At 41.4% G+C, this 15,652-nt stretch overlaps 1 protein-coding gene across 1 annotated transcript; it reads left to right on the forward strand.

Moving 5' to 3' along the window:
* Positions 1-222: 222 nt before the first annotated feature.
* On the forward strand, positions 223-15,180 carry LOC136872416 (allergen Tha p 1). The gene is made up of 2 exons (XM_067146235.2): positions 223-421; positions 14,673-15,180. Exons 1-2 carry the CDS (start codon positions 229-231, stop codon positions 14,810-14,812), a joined length of 333 nt encoding a protein of 110 aa, XP_067002336.2. The 5' UTR covers positions 223-228; the 3' UTR covers positions 14,813-15,180.
* Positions 15,181-15,652: the final 472 nt, after the last annotated feature.

Consider the following 15,652-nt stretch of genomic DNA (forward strand, 5'->3'; position numbering starts at 1 on the left):
GTATTTCGACATCACTTTCACTGCTCTGTAAGTTCTCCAGTAGAACCTGTGTATTGAGACAGCAAGGAAAATTTCTTGAAAAATAGCTGCTTATCTTTCCTGTTTATGAGCTCATTATAACAAAATCGCTTGCCCAGCGGGGAAACCAAGAATGTTTCTTTTTTCTTTATCTCCTACCTATATATATTGACAGATAGTCTGAGAGTAGTCTGTATACGTCCATACACGATGAAGGTGTTTCTCTTATCTTTTGTGCTGGCTGTGGCTGTGAGTGGCCTAGTGGGCGCTCAAAACGCAGAGTTTGGTACCCAGGATCCCAATAACGTGAAGAATATTCTAAGAGACAGAAGACTCGTCCAGAGGCAGATTCATTGTGTACTTGATAAGGGACCCTGTGACAAGCTTGGAAATTCTCTGAAATGTAAGTATATAATTACAATTTACCTTTTAATAATGGTCGTTACTATTGTTTCTTTTTTTATTTCTTTCTTAATCCAGAGTTGGTATTTTCCCTCGGACTCAGGGAGGGATCGCACCTCTACCGCCTCAAGGTCTGTGTCCTGGAGCGTGAGACTTTCGGTTGGTGGGATACAAGTGGGGAGGAGGACCAGTACCTCGCCCGGGTTACCTCATCTGCTATGATGAACAGGGGCCTTGTGGAGAGATGGGAATATTGGTTTGTTTTGTTTTCAAGTTGCTTTACGTCGCACCGACACAGATAGGTCTTATGGCGACGATGGGACAGGAAAGAACTAGGAGTGGGAAGGAAGCGGCCGTGGTCTTAATTAAGGTACAACCCAGCTTTTGCCTGGTGTGAAAATGGGAAACCACAGAAAACCATCTTCAGGGCTGCCGACAGTGGGGTTCGAACCCTCTATCTCCCGAATACTGGATACTGGCCGCACTTAAGCGACTGCGGCTAACAAGCTCAGTTGATGAGATTGGAAGGGATAGACAAGGAAGAGGGAAGGAAGTGGCCGGGGCCTTGAGGTATGTAAAATCCTGGCATTTGCCTGGAGGAGAATTGAGAAACCACGGAAAACCACTTACAGGATGGCTGAGGTGGGAATCGAACCCCCTCCCGAGGCTAAGTGGACTCCTTTTCAGCCCTCGTACCACTTTTCATATTTCGTAGCAGAGCCGGGAATCGAACCCAGGCCTCCAGGCGTGGCAGCTAATCATGCTAACCACTACACCAGAGAGGCGAACGGTCGTTACTATCTGTTGGAAATACATGTTTGTCCAACCCTTGCCCCGTTTCTCTACGGGGTCGGGTATGAGGTGAGATGAATCGGTCGTGGCGGATTTTTATGACCGGATGCCCTTCCTGACATCAACCTCATGAGAGGAGTTAATGAGATGAAATGAATGACGTGATATATGATAGTAGGGAGAGGGTGAAACCCGGTGCCGGCACACAGCCTACTCCTGTCGAATAGCATCAAGGGGTCTGCTCAAGGCTTAACGTCTCCATCCGACGGACGAATCACCATCAACATGAATGAATCTAATTCTCGCTGTTTGAGCGTTGTCATTTTAGACTATTTCACATGTCAACGCTCAATATGCAACTGTCTGAGAACTCTTCTATTTCCATGCCTTTTATCTTGAAGTTCATACCTTCTAATGTAGGCGTCGTCTCCTACGCCTCCCTCTGTTTCCATTATCACCCACGACTGAAACCATGGATCTCGGTTAAAATTATCACCGCTTACACCCGTCATTTAAGCCCACAAATTAAGCCGACTGATGCATCAATTATCTCATCGTTAAAAAAAATACGGTCCTCGTCGCCGTAAGACCTATCTGTGTCGGTGCGACGTAAAGCCACTAGCAAAAAAACAAAAACAAAAAACAACGTGTGTTGTTCCATCTATTAGTTCCGGTTATTTATTCTCTCTTTGTTGTTGTTGTTGTTGTTTGGGTCATCAGTTCATAGACTGGTTTGATGCAGCTCTCCATGCCACCCTATCCTGTGCTAACATTTTCATTTCTACCTAACTACTACGTCTCTCAAAACCTACTGAACAAGTCCTGTGTGTCTTAAGATGAGACCTATCATTTTGTCTCTTCTCGTCAAATTTCCCCAAATCGTTCCCCAATCACCAATTCATTTCAGTATATCTTCATTCGTGATTCGATTTACCCATCTCACTTTCAGCATTCTTCTGTAACACCACATTTCAAAAGCTTCTATTCTCTTTCTTTCTGAGTTACTTATCGCTCATGTTTCATTTCCATACAATGCCACGCTCCAGAAGAAAGTCTTCAAAAATGTCTTCCTAATTCTTGTTCGAGGTGAGCAAATTTATTTTCCTAAGAAAGGCTTTCCTTGCTTGTGCTAGTATGCATTTTATGCCCTCCTTAATTCTGCCATCGTTAGTCATTCTCCTACCCAAGTAACAATATTCATCTACTTCCTTTAAGACTTCACTTCCTAATATAACATTTCCTGCATCGCCTGCCTTCGTTCGACTGCACTCCGCTACCTTTATTTTGGATTTATTTATTTTCATCTTGTATTCCCTCTCCAAGACTCTGTCTTCACCATTCAGCAATTTCTACAGATCTTCTGAAGACTCAGATAAAATAACAATATCATCGGCATACCTCAAAATTTTGATTTCGTCTTCTGGGATTGCGATTCCTTTTCCAAATTCCTCTTTGATTTCCTTTATCGCCTGTTCTACATAAACATCGAAAACGAGAGGGGAAAAACTGCAGCCTTCCCTCACTCCTTTCTGGATTGCTGCTTCTGTTTCATAGTCTTCGATTCTTATCACTGCAGACTGATTTTTGTATAGATTGTAGATACTTATTCTTTCTCGTTATCCCATCACGATTGTTTCGAAAGCAATCGAGCAAATTAACATGGATCTAGAGGGCATAAGCAAATGGTCTTCCCAGCATGGACTTATTTTAAACCCGAAAAAATCCCAAACTATAGCAGTTGTCCACCCAAAACTTATTTCCAGTAATTACCGCATGTCCATCCCTGACGTACGACTTCAAAACCAAGCTTTACCCTTTTACAAGAGCGTAAAATATCTCGGAGTAATCATTGACCAGCACTTCTCGTGGACGGATAAGACAATATCTGTGAGTAGACGACTTTTCGCGATGCTGTACATATTAAAAAATTTCAAATTTACTTTCCCGTTTAGTTTAAAGAACAACCTAGTTGAAACCCTCGTTCTTCCAATATTCGATTATTGTGTCGTAGTTTACAAAGACGCGAAAACCGAGCTTCGAGATAAACTACAACGTGCACAGAATGCCTGTGAAAGATTTATAGGTAATCTGAAATTTTCAGATCATGTTACCCAATCTTATGTCGACCTCGGATGGCTACGCCTTGAAGACAGACGCAAGCTGCATACCCTGACTTCATTGCACCGAATCCTTACCTTACAATCCCCGTCTTACCTGTATGAACGATTTCATAGCCTTTATGAACACCATGATAAAAACACCAGAGCGCTGAGCTCGACATTGCTCGCTATTCCTAGGCATAAATCCTCAACCTACAACAATTCCTTCACTGTTGTGGCCATCCGTGAATGTAACTTCCTTCCGCAGGAGGTCAGAGGGATATCAAACCACGGAAGATTTAAACGTATGTGCTCAAAATATCTCTATGAAACGAGCTCGTAGTGTGACAGACTTCGTCTTCGTCTTCTTCTTATTATTCTCCTTCTCATCCTGGCCTTTCTTCTTCTTCTTTTTTTCTTCATCTTCTATCATTCATCAGTAGTACTCAGCTGTATATTTAACCTTATCGCGATCCCAATTTTGTAATGTTTTTCGCCGACAATAACAACACGAAAACTGTAACATTCGTTAGTGTGATATATTTCTGTAATTCGACAAATTAATCGTAAATATTAGTAGGTCTGTCTATATTATTATTATTATTATTATTATTATTATTGCAATTCGTTGTATATTAATTTTTTGCAGGTATTATATTATTATACTTAGGAAATGAAATGTTAATTTATATTGTGTTTTACAATAGATATTTTATGTACAGTAGGATAGCACAGTAGCAGAATAATTTGTTTGTCTCTTTTTTAAATTCATTATTCAAATATTTGTATTTTATGTTATTTATGTATTTCACTGGTTAAGTGTAAGGCAGGGACACGTGTCCCTAACTTTGCCCGTTAAAATAAACCCTATCTATCTATCTATCTATCTATCTATCTATCTATCTATCTATCTATCTTCAGAATCTCAAATAGCTTGGTCCAATCAACATTATAAAATGCCTTTTCTAGATCTGCGAATACCATGTACTCACGCTTATAGACATATCGGGAATAAAGCCTAATTTAGCTCTCTTACGGTAAAATCAGCCCGGAAAATAAGGATGTAGGCAATTTCGTCTGTGAACTCACTTACTTCTAGCCAAATGCCGTCGATAGTAATTCCAAACTTTGGTTCGATGATAGAATATGCAAAATAATTACTTGAATTGGTTCACCTGCTTCTATTTCGTACGCATCCTACCCACCTATATGGTCATAGTCTTGGAATGAGAGATATTTATATCATACTCACTGTATTTATCTTCAAGTGTCAAAGTATCAGATTGCAAGTTTACAGCACAGTCTGCTGTTACACCTAGTCCATCAGATTATTGTATACCGAGCGAGTTGGATATGCGGTTAGGGTCACGTAGCTGTGAGCTGTGAAGATGCATTCGGGAGATGGTGGGTTCCCACCGTCAATAGCCCTGAAGATGGTTTACCGTGGTTTTCCCATTTTCACACCAGGCAAATGCTGGGCCTGTACCTTAATTAAGGCCACTGACGCTTCCTTCCCAATCCTAGGCCTTTGCCTTCCTTGAATCGCCGAAAACTTTCGATGTGTTAATGCGACGTTAAACGACTAGTAAAATAAAATAACTATATAGATCATCACTTCTTTATAAATATCGCCGACATATAAGACATTCACTTTTAATAAGAATTTTATTGGCTTTACGTCCCACTAAATATTTTTACGGTTTTAGGAGACGCCGATGAGCCGGAATTTTGTTCCGCAGGTGTTCTTTTACGTGGCAGTAAATCTACTGACACGAGGCTGACGTATTTGAGCACCTTCAAATACCACCAGACTGAGCCAAGATCGAACCTGACAAGTTCGGGTCAGAAGGCCAGCGCCTCAACCGTCTGAGCCACTCAGCCCAGCGCATTTCCGGCTCCTTGGCTCAATGGTCAGCGGCGTGCTCTTCGGTTCAGAGGGACCCGGCTTCGATTCCCGGCCGGGTCGTAGATTTTAACTTTAAATGGTTAATTCCCTTGGCTCGGGGACTGGGTTTTTGTGCTGTCCCCAACATCCCTGCAACTCACACACCACACGTAACACTATCCTCCACCACAATAACATGCAGTTACCTACACAAGGCAGATGCCGCCCACCCTCATCGGAGGGTCTGCCTTACAAGGGCTGCACCCGTCTAGAAATAGCCATACGACATTCTTCTTCTTCTTCTTCTTCTTCTTATAGCCCGGCACATTCACACATAAAGCGACATAAAGCAAAATTGTAGTTTGCTCATGGCAGGAAGCATAAGTGGCCAAACAGTAAAAACATATCAAGCTGATTTTTTCTCCCAGCCCTACAGGTAGTTTGGCTTTAATTATGGAATTATATAACTAATTAGGCATAATTTGATCAAAATGGATTTATATTTACTTAACTCCATACGTTTAGCAGTCACGGGAACAAATATGGATTTTTAGGAAAAAAATACATATTTTTCAAGTTGCTTTACGTCGCACCGACACAGAGAGGTCTTATGGCGACGATGGGATAGGAAAGGCCTACGAGTAGAAAGGAAGTAGCCGTGGCCTTAATTAAGGCATATCCCCCAGCGTTTGCCTGGTGTGAAAATGGGAAAAGACGGAAAACCATCATCAGGGCCGACAGTGTGGTTTGAACCCACAATCTCACGAATGCAAACTCACAGCTGCGCGCCCCTAACCGCACGGCCAACTCGCCCGGTTAAGGAAATATCCTCAGCCTAGCAGTGATAGAGTAAAATCAGTATTTTTTAAATAAGAAAGACCAATCTTGCAGTGTTACGTGACGGTTTATATTGTTACTACCATAGTTGCGGGGCCTCCTGTTTTACGCGGAAAACCATAGGGCCGTAACTCTTTATTTTAAAAATTCCACACGTTTTGACCAGTACTCGAACCGCGGTCGCCTTTGTGTAAATCTAAAATCTGACCTTTAATTCAAGATCATGATTACAAGTAGAGAATGTTATTCGGTTTTCAAATCTCTTGTACTTTTAAAAGGATTGTTCAAAACGTCGCCTTTTTCGAATCCAGGCATTGTTTATAAATCTCTCTCAGGATCCCAGATACACTTACGATCCGTGTCCTTGTCACACGCGCTTGTAATTGCGGCTGCAAAGGCGCATACGCACTGGCGAGCTGTTGCATGTAACTGTACCCACATTCTGTTAGTGAAGACACCTTTCGAACTATGCACACGAACTACAGTGAATCTATAATAATTATGTACAGTGTGCCCAAGTCCAGCACAGCCGCCATGTTTTAGCCAATCATTCAATCAGCTGATAGATGAAGGGGAGTGATATGATTACTATTTTATAAAAGGATAGTTCAATGTTTTAGAATAAAATAGATTTATTTCGCCAGGTAAGATTAAGGCAAATGGGCCCTCTCTTCCATCTAGCGACAAAATACAATATTTACATTAGAGAATGTAAAATAAATACAATACAAATGAGACATCTTACAGCTACTAAACAACACAGTACTCTTCTGCTTCTTCTTCTTCTTATTATTATTATTCTGCGCGAATGGGTCACTTAGGACCACGTGAAATCAACATTTTTGTTGTATTTTCCTCCTTGTCCGTAGAGCTAACGACTCTACCCCATCAAGTGCCGAGGTTACGGGTAGTGGAAGCCTTTACCTTTCACCCCTCCAAGGGCCCTTACTCTGCTCTTTCCTCCTTGTCCAGTAGTTCTTCATTTTCATCGATTGTTATAGTTTCTTTTCCTCCGACCAGGTACGTCGTGTTGGTTTTTTCTCATCTTCCTCAAATCCGCTTGTGTGAACATTTATATCCTGCAGATTTGGTGATCCTAATTCATTTAGGTCCTTCTCTACTGGATTATACAATTTTGATCTCGTAGTTTGATTTTCAGAAATATGTGTATTCGATAAGTAAGTCTTTCCCAATGGCTTAAAAATTGAATTCGTCATATTCTCATTGTATCAGTAAGTTTAAATATTTTAAAATATCTTTCCTGAGATTTTTCTCATGATTTTCCTTTCTTTAATCTCTAATTGTTCCTTTAAGTTTTTATGGTGTAAATTGAGAGTTTATGAAGCATAAACAGCTTCAAGTTTGATCACTTTCAATCTAGTATTATGATATAAAAATGAGAATTGAGAAAGATGATGATGATGATGATGATGATGATGTACACAATTATTACATGACAATAGTATTCACCAAAAAACTTAGGTAATTTCTATCTAAAAGAAATCCTTAACGTGTGGTGAATATTTAGTGAAGAGGATATAATGCATGAAGATTACCGCGCTGATTGAGTTATAGCCAACCGAGTTCACGTTAGGCAGGTATAACGTGGTCATAGTGACATAGGTCACATGCAATCGTGGAAATAAGTGTTCATACACTGCAGTGTAGAAAAGTAAACTACCCGGCGAGTTGGCCGTGCGGTTAGAGGTGCGCGGCTGTAAGCTTGCATCCGGGAGATAGTGAGTTCGAATCACACTGTAGGCAGCCCTGAAGATGGTTTTCTGTGGTTTCCCATTTTCACACCAGGCAAATGCTGGGGCTGTACCTTAATTAAGGCCACGGCCGCTTCCTTCCAACTCCTAGGCCTTTCCTATCCTATTGTCACCATAAGACCTATCTGCGTCGGTACGACGTAAAGCCACTAGCAAAAACAAGTAAACTTTATGTTTACCGCTATAAAAACAAAAGTACTCATTGGATTTGTAACATATATGTTACGGAGTTTCCGTGGAGCAGAAAGAGGTGAAAGAAGGTGCTGGTGTTGAATGGGTCTAACCACAATATCAAAAATTAATTTTAAAATTTAAATAATAGTTATATTTCTTTTAGAATCTCAAACTTAACAAACAATGTTTTCAGGTACTGGTAATCAGGTACAGAATAGCAATAGAGATACAAAAATTGGAAAATCCAACATTAGGGAATTTAACAGACTTGGGCTTCAAGCCCCTAATTTTCGACTTTACAATATCACCAATTAGTGTTTACATAGACAATGAGAAACTCCCAAAACAAGAGCACGTTGCTCCAAAGGTTACAAATCTATAGCCATCCAGAGGCACCCCTCAATGTTACAAAAATCTCAGAAAAGAGCTTACATGCTCTCCAACATTAACCAAGGAGACCGCGTTCCCAATTTCTTACAGCCTATTCAAGGCAACATTGCATCAAAATCTTTACATTTTAATACACAGGGGTAACTAGTACCCAAACTACTGGGCCTAAGTGGAAAAGAAAAACAGGTTAAATAACTGGCCCGAACAAAAAATGATTGGAGGCGTACACTTGCGCTCCTAGAAAATTACGTATAAAATCCTAATTGGGCTCTCGGCCCGATGAAGCAGAGGCTAATTCCAAGCTACTGAGGTGACTAGACTGAAGAGTAATTTAATGCATTACAGGAAATAAAAACAGTTACAAAATCGTAGTCACCTCAAACCAAGTTGAAGGGGAACTCGAGAGAGTAACGCACTCTCTATTCCCGATTTACAGTTTAAGACTTTATGAAATTTTATGTTAGCCGAAAGAAAATTTACCTTTTAGAAAAAGGTGGTTACATAGTTAGAAATTTGAACCTTCCCCTCGTGTAAGTCTGCGGAGGTAGCTACAGAAAAATAAGACTGATGGTCATTACCTTGGCTGATGGACTGCCTGGCGAAGAATGAGGCGCCCCGCCTCCTGTCTTAACATACACACTCTCAGAAATACGGTGATCCAAAGACAAGGTAGCCTGCAATGCCGAAGCTTATATATACAAGGGGATGGTTCTAGAGGGTTCTGGACTAATCCGGACACCCCCTGTCAGTTTTATTGGCAGAATCAAAAGTTACACCCAAAAACCAACAAGAAGCCTGTGATCGGCTGAAAAATAATTACAGAAAATTCCCTATTGGCTAGATTCAAAAACTGGCGGAATGAGAAGGAAGTGTTGCAAACCTTGAAATATAAAAAACACATGAAAGTTAATTTACTTGAGAAAACCTATAAACACAAAATTTCTTTCAATAACAAATTATTTCACTTTGCACCAGAGTGCGTGACCTCAGTTTTGTAGAGACATCTATCGAGAAAAGATCAAACGTTTTGAAGTAAACAAACACAAAGCAAATAAATCCAGTCAGTTTAGGCAACTTCACAATAACACAATTAATACTTCCATGGTGACATGTTCAGGTCAATGTCCCAACTTCATGCCGTACGTGTTTCACGTTTTGTATGACAGATAGCGTTCTTTAAGGCGCTTCTTTTAAATGTGTGGGGTTGAGGTGTACCTCCCGGTACAATATACATTGCTCAAATAGCTCTACAGGTAGAAAAACAACCATTTACAAGACTTTATACTGAAACACGCTGTCAAGCGTTCTTTTGCACTGCGAAATAAATATTTATTCATACAATGATTGAAAACGGAACTAATAACAAAGCCACAACTGGTTTAATACTTCATATGCAAACTCCTTCCATGTATCACCTCTCTCAACTTCTTAGGCACGAAATGGGCCAGTCTTCTTGTAGTCTCTGACGTAACACAGTACTTTGCCACTTTCGTAAGAGACATTCTTTCAAAGATGTCTGACTTCGAATTTCGTGTTTCTCACCCGCGTTTCAAGTTCACTCCACAGGTGCTCAATTGGGTTGAGGTCTGAACTTTGGACTGGAGTTACGAGAGTGTGTGGAGTATGGTACAGCAACCACAGACGTCCAATTCCCGATGTATTTTTTTATTTTGGTCATTGTCTTGTTGGAATTTCTCGCAAGACCCAAGGCATCAACAATCTGGTGTAAATTATCTTGGAGAGTATTCAGATACACAAATTTGTCCATTTTTTGCTAGTGGCTTTACGTCGCACCGACACAGATAGGTCTTACGGTGACGATGGGATAGGAAAGGCCTAGGAGTTGGAAGGAAGCGGCCGTGGCCTTAATTAAGGTACAGCCTCAGCATTTGCCCGGTGTGAAAATGTGAAACCATGAAAAGCCATCTTCAGGGCTGCCGACAGTGGGATTCGAACCCACTATCTCCCAGATGCAAGCTCACAGCCGCGCGCTTCTAACCGCACGGCCAACTCGCCTGGTAATTTGTCCATGTTATCATCAATAGACACAAGTTTCCCAACACCGGAGGATGTCTTACATCCACCAACTCCATGTTTCACCGCGGCTTGAACATTTTGAGAGTCTAGTTCTGTATTCGGTCGCCTCCAAACCAATAACCTATCAAAGTTGTGAAAGCTATGAAATTTACTCTCATCCGTAAATAATAACGCATCCCAGAAATCTGTTGTCTTGTATACATACCGCTACGCGAACTCCAATTTCCATTTCTTGTTTTTTTCACTAATGTAGGGTTTTCATGTAGGTACCCTGGCTCTGTAGCCCGAACGGTTGAGAATGGTACGGATTGCCCTTGGAGTGATGACCTTTGTGAGGTCACGCACATATGCAAATATTGCAGACATTGGCAATTTAAGGGATTTCTTTATCATTCTTTGCAGAATTCTCGTTTCTCTTGTCGTAAACGTCTGTGGACTAGCTCTTCTTTGACCATTGATCACTGTTTTTCTGTTCTTATAGCATTTAATGATGGATTACACAGCTGCTCGTCTTCTCCCTATTATACTTTTAATTTCATAATATGATTTTTATAGAAAATATTGAAGGACAGCATTTTTTTTCCCCTCTGCGGTCGTTTCCTTTCCGTTGCGGCCCAATCTCCTATTCCACAGTATGCACATCTTGCCAGCTAATACAGTACTTTACGGTACACCACATGACTAGACAAGTGTTCCTTGCACTAACTTACGGGGTTGGATGAGCTATTGGTTTGGTTACAACTAGTTCTCGGTTGAACGCCGTACGAATTACAACATCGTTTATTTTCATAGAACATTTCCGTGGCATATGAAAAGATGTAGACCCAATTACTTAGTTATCGTGCAGGTGTTACATCATGATACCTATGCGATTAGATGCAGTTTTTAATTTACTATTAACCCATGTCGGGGGGAGGCGCAGGCGAAAAATACACCCACGTCATCCCATAGCTGTCAGACGAGGCGACTAAAAGGGGCGACCAAGGGATGATGATTTTAGAACCATGAGACTACATGTGATTGGTACCATTGCGTGCGGAACACCATGGGTCGACGTTACTTACGACTAGTACCACCTTACGAGGAAAACCGTTTCATAGGAACAGTACCATTTTGCGAGGAACACTACTGGTCTGGGCGTTGTCATCGTGCGTATTCCACCGGTCGGTTCCACTTTGTTCAGAATGGGTCTGCGTTACCTGTGAGTAGCACCACTTTTTGAGAAACACCATGGCTCAACGTTGCCTGTGATTAGTTCCTCTATGTGAGGAACACCATAGGTTTGTGTTGCCTGTGGGTGTTATCATAATGTGTGAAATTCGGTAGGTTTACATTGCCTATGAGTAGTACCACTATGGAGCAACACCATGAGTAAAAGTGGTCTGTGATTAGTTCCACTAAGTAAGTGAGGAACACCGCGGGAAAACCGGCACCCGTGATTAGTCCCAGTATGTGCGGAGCACCCTGGGTCTGCATTGCTTGTGAGTTGTACCCTTATGTGCAAAACACCATAGGTTTGTGTTACCTCCGAGTGGCGCCATTGTGTGTGACATGCCATGGGTCTACATTACCTGTGATTAGTACCACTATAGGAGGAACACCATGGTTTTGCTTTACCGGTGATTACTATTATGAGGGGCCGTGACCTGGATTTCGGATCCCTTTGAACAACAAGCATCGTTGCTGAAAATAAGGAATTGTGAACTGGATCCGCTGACTGTTTTGGATTCACGGTCATTTTATCATCATCATTCGTTTAAGATTCTAGTCAGTGGATGCATTTTGAAGTTTTACTTTTCATTTCGTTGCACCTAGTACCATTAGGAGCCGATGACCTAGCTGTTAGGCCCCTTTAAACAACAAACATCATCAAACATCACCTAATTTACTATTAAAACCACACACTTCTGTTTTGCGGCACATGCTGAATTAATTCTTTTCACCATGACTGTACTAATGTATATAACATACACAGGCATTTTCCGTATGTTGCAGTTTTTCATTATATAATGGCGTATGGCCTCCGGCGAGTCTTTTTCTCGTAGACGTCGTATTAGGCGACCTGCATGTTTGTGAAGATGAGGGCCCTACCTAGGATGATTTCTAATGCTGAATACGCCACACACACCCAACTCCCGAGCCATTGGAATTAACCAATGAAGGTTAAAATCCCCGACCCGGTCGGAAATCGAACCCGCGACCCTCTGAACCAAAGGCCAGTACGCTGACCATTCTGCCAACGAGTCGGAGAGTTTGTCATTAAGAGTAGCAGACAGGTCGTTGTTATATTATTTATTTTGCTTATACAGTCTGACTACCGTCCGACTCGTTGGCTGAATGGTCAGCGTACTGGCCTTCTGTTCAGAGGGTCCCGGGTTCGATTCCCGGCCGGGTCGGGGATTTTAATCGCTTCTGATTAATTCTTCTGGCTCGGGGACTGGGTGTATATGTCCGTCCCAACACTCTCCTCATCATATACAGACAACACACTACACTACCAACCACCACAGAAACACGCAATAGTGCTTACATCCCTCCATAGAGGGTTGGCGTCAGGAAGGGCATCCGGCCATAAAACAGGGCCAAATCCACATGTGCGATGCAGTTCGCACCCGCGACCCCACAGGTGTGGGAAAAAGCGGCAGGAAAAGAAGAAAAGAAGATACAGTCTGACTACCCGACGTAAGACTTCAAATTTTAGATTTATAAGTGGTATCGTTGCTTACGTTATTATACAAGGCTGGGAAATAAGCAATGAGAAGTGGGGTCTCCGAATTTAGTTTCAGTTTTCAATTCTACCGCTACAATGACCTTTCAAAGACACAAGTTTTGAATGTCTTCCTTTGTTCGACAAGTGCTCGAGAAAATTCACGAATGTATAGCAAATTGTGATACTTACGGAGTAACCACGTGTTTTGAATGATCCATGCTTATGGTCCATTTTTGTTGTAGGGCAAATAATCCATCAGTATGTTGTTAACATGTCCTCACAGGCAAATGCCGGGATGGTACCTAAAAAAGGCCACGGCCACTTCCCTCTTCTTCCTTGTCTATCTCTTCCAAACTCCCCATACCCCTACAAGGCCCCTGTTCAGCATAGCAGGTGAGGTCACCAAGGCGAGGTACTGGACCTCCTCCCCAGTTGTATCATCCGACCTAAAATCTCACGCTCCAGCACAACTGCCCTTGAGGAAGTAGGGGGCGAGATCCCTTGCTGAGTCCAAGGGAAAAACCAACCAACGGCAAACGGATTAAGAAAGAAAGAAAGAAAGAAAGGAAGAAAGAAAGAAAGAAAGAAAAAAAGGAAGGAAGGAAGGAAGGAAGGAAGGAAGGAAGAAGGATAATGAATAACTGTTTCTCAATGTTATCCGAAATAAATACGTTTTCTTACTCAAAATGTCTTTATACCTAGATAATGATCTTTCCACGTCGCAAGAACACGCGGAAGCAGATATCATTAAAGCGACATCATTTGGCCCCATATCAGGGATAACTGGCCTTTGTCCACTTAAGACGGAAGAGATAATAAAGTATCCGGGCATGTATTTCTTGTAAGTGACTTCCTGGATATAAAGAAGAGATCCTAAAACCTAGCCTCCTCGGTCTCCAGATTTGGCACTTGTAGACGTTCTGCTTGGGGGTTTATTATGAACGTTGCACAGAGGGGAAATGTTTGAGATGTGGCTGATTTGAGACAGCGTATCGTTGAAGCAGACTTATAAAGCCTCAACGCGTGGCAAGAATTTGAATATCGTTTAGATTTATGAATACAGATATTGCCTAAATTGGTGTGCATAAACACTTTTTGGGAGAGCCTCCGTGGCTCAAGGGGCAGTGCGTCGGCGTCTCACCGCTGGGTTCCTCAAATCTTGGTCAAACCATGTGAAATTCGTGCTGGACAAAGCGGAGGCGAAACAGTGTTTTCTCCGGGTAATCCGGTTTTCCCTGTCATCTTTCATTCCAGCATCACTCTCGAATATAATTTCATTTCTCAGTAATTAATCATTGCTCCAGAGGAGTGCGTCAGGCGTCGGCAGCCGGTACAATTCCTATCCTCGCCGCAAGATGGGGCTTCATTCATTCCATCCCTGACCCGGTCATTGACTGGAAAACTTGTTGTGGGTTTTCATTTTGAAACTATTTTTGAGTTACTTCCTACAATGTTGGAGAAAAATATAACCAACTGGTACTAAAATATAAACAAACATTTTTATATATCTCCAGCACAGTTATCGTATATTGTACTTCTGATGATTTTTGTTTCAGCTATCATCAAAGAGGTTCTGTTCAACAACTGTAGCAAGTGTTCCCCTCGCCAAGCAACCAACGCGAAGATCATAGTGGAGCACATTCAGAAGAATTTCCCCAGCGACTACAATGCCATCGTAGCACACTACAAGCAATAAGCCACTATTTCTTAGGGACTATACATGTGATTTTTGTATGCCGTGAATGTCAGTTAGGTACTAAAAACAAACTAAAAAGAACACATTGGCCTTGAGGAGAAGGTATTCATGAAAGGATTGCTCAAGATATCTGAAGCATTTGGAATGATTACTCGTGTAGTTAAAAATAGTATTTTACAATAATGAAGTACAGTAATGCTGTGAAGCACCTTTATGATGTGTCTTTTTTACTTTTCTTTGTCGTACTTTCCTATCTAATCTAGTGAAAAAATGATTATCTGAATTTCTTCAAAATATATGTTCGTAAATATTTATGAATGCCACTTGCTACTCCAATTCCGTCATATTTTTGTCAGTAGCTTCAGGTTTTACACATGGTTTTCATCATTTTTTAAATAAGATATTTCTATGATATATATTTTTTGTACAATTTGATTTGCGTTCCACCGACACAGATGGTTTTATGGTGACAATGGGAGAGGAGACGGCTAGGAGCGGGAAGGAGGCGACCGTGGCCTTAATAAAGGTACAGCCCCGGGGTTTGCCTGGTGTGAGAATGGGAAACCAAGGGAAACCATCTTTAGAGCTGCCGACATTAGGATTCGGACCCACTGTCTCCCTAATGTAAGCTGATAGCTATGTCCATGAAATTTTGCTTTATAATGTAATGAACAACATGCTGTACGACTCTCTTCTTTAACGCAAGTGACTTAATTTTACAAAAATAATTAATAGTTTAAAAAATAAAAAGATTGATAGGAAAGGTGCCGATTAGGAAAAACTATTTTCTGAAAGAATATCTGAGAGATTATCGACAGTGGCGGAACTAAAACAGCGCAC

The sequence above is a fragment of the Anabrus simplex genome, chromosome 4 (assembly GCF_040414725.1).
Source record: "Anabrus simplex isolate iqAnaSimp1 chromosome 4, ASM4041472v1, whole genome shotgun sequence".
Classification (NCBI taxonomy): domain Eukaryota; kingdom Metazoa; phylum Arthropoda; class Insecta; order Orthoptera; family Tettigoniidae; genus Anabrus; species Anabrus simplex.

What these genes read in the sequence shown, in the direction of transcription:
- LOC136872416 (XM_067146235.2), top strand. Translation starts at nt 229, where the DNA reads ATGAAGGTGTTTCTCTTATCTTTTGTGCTGGCTGTGGCTGTGAGTGGC. An exon ending in GCTTGGAAATTCTCTGAAAT is followed by an intron (nt 422 to 14,672) that starts GTAAGTATATAA and finishes TTTTTGTTTCAG; the next exon opens with CTATCATCAAAGAGGTTCTG.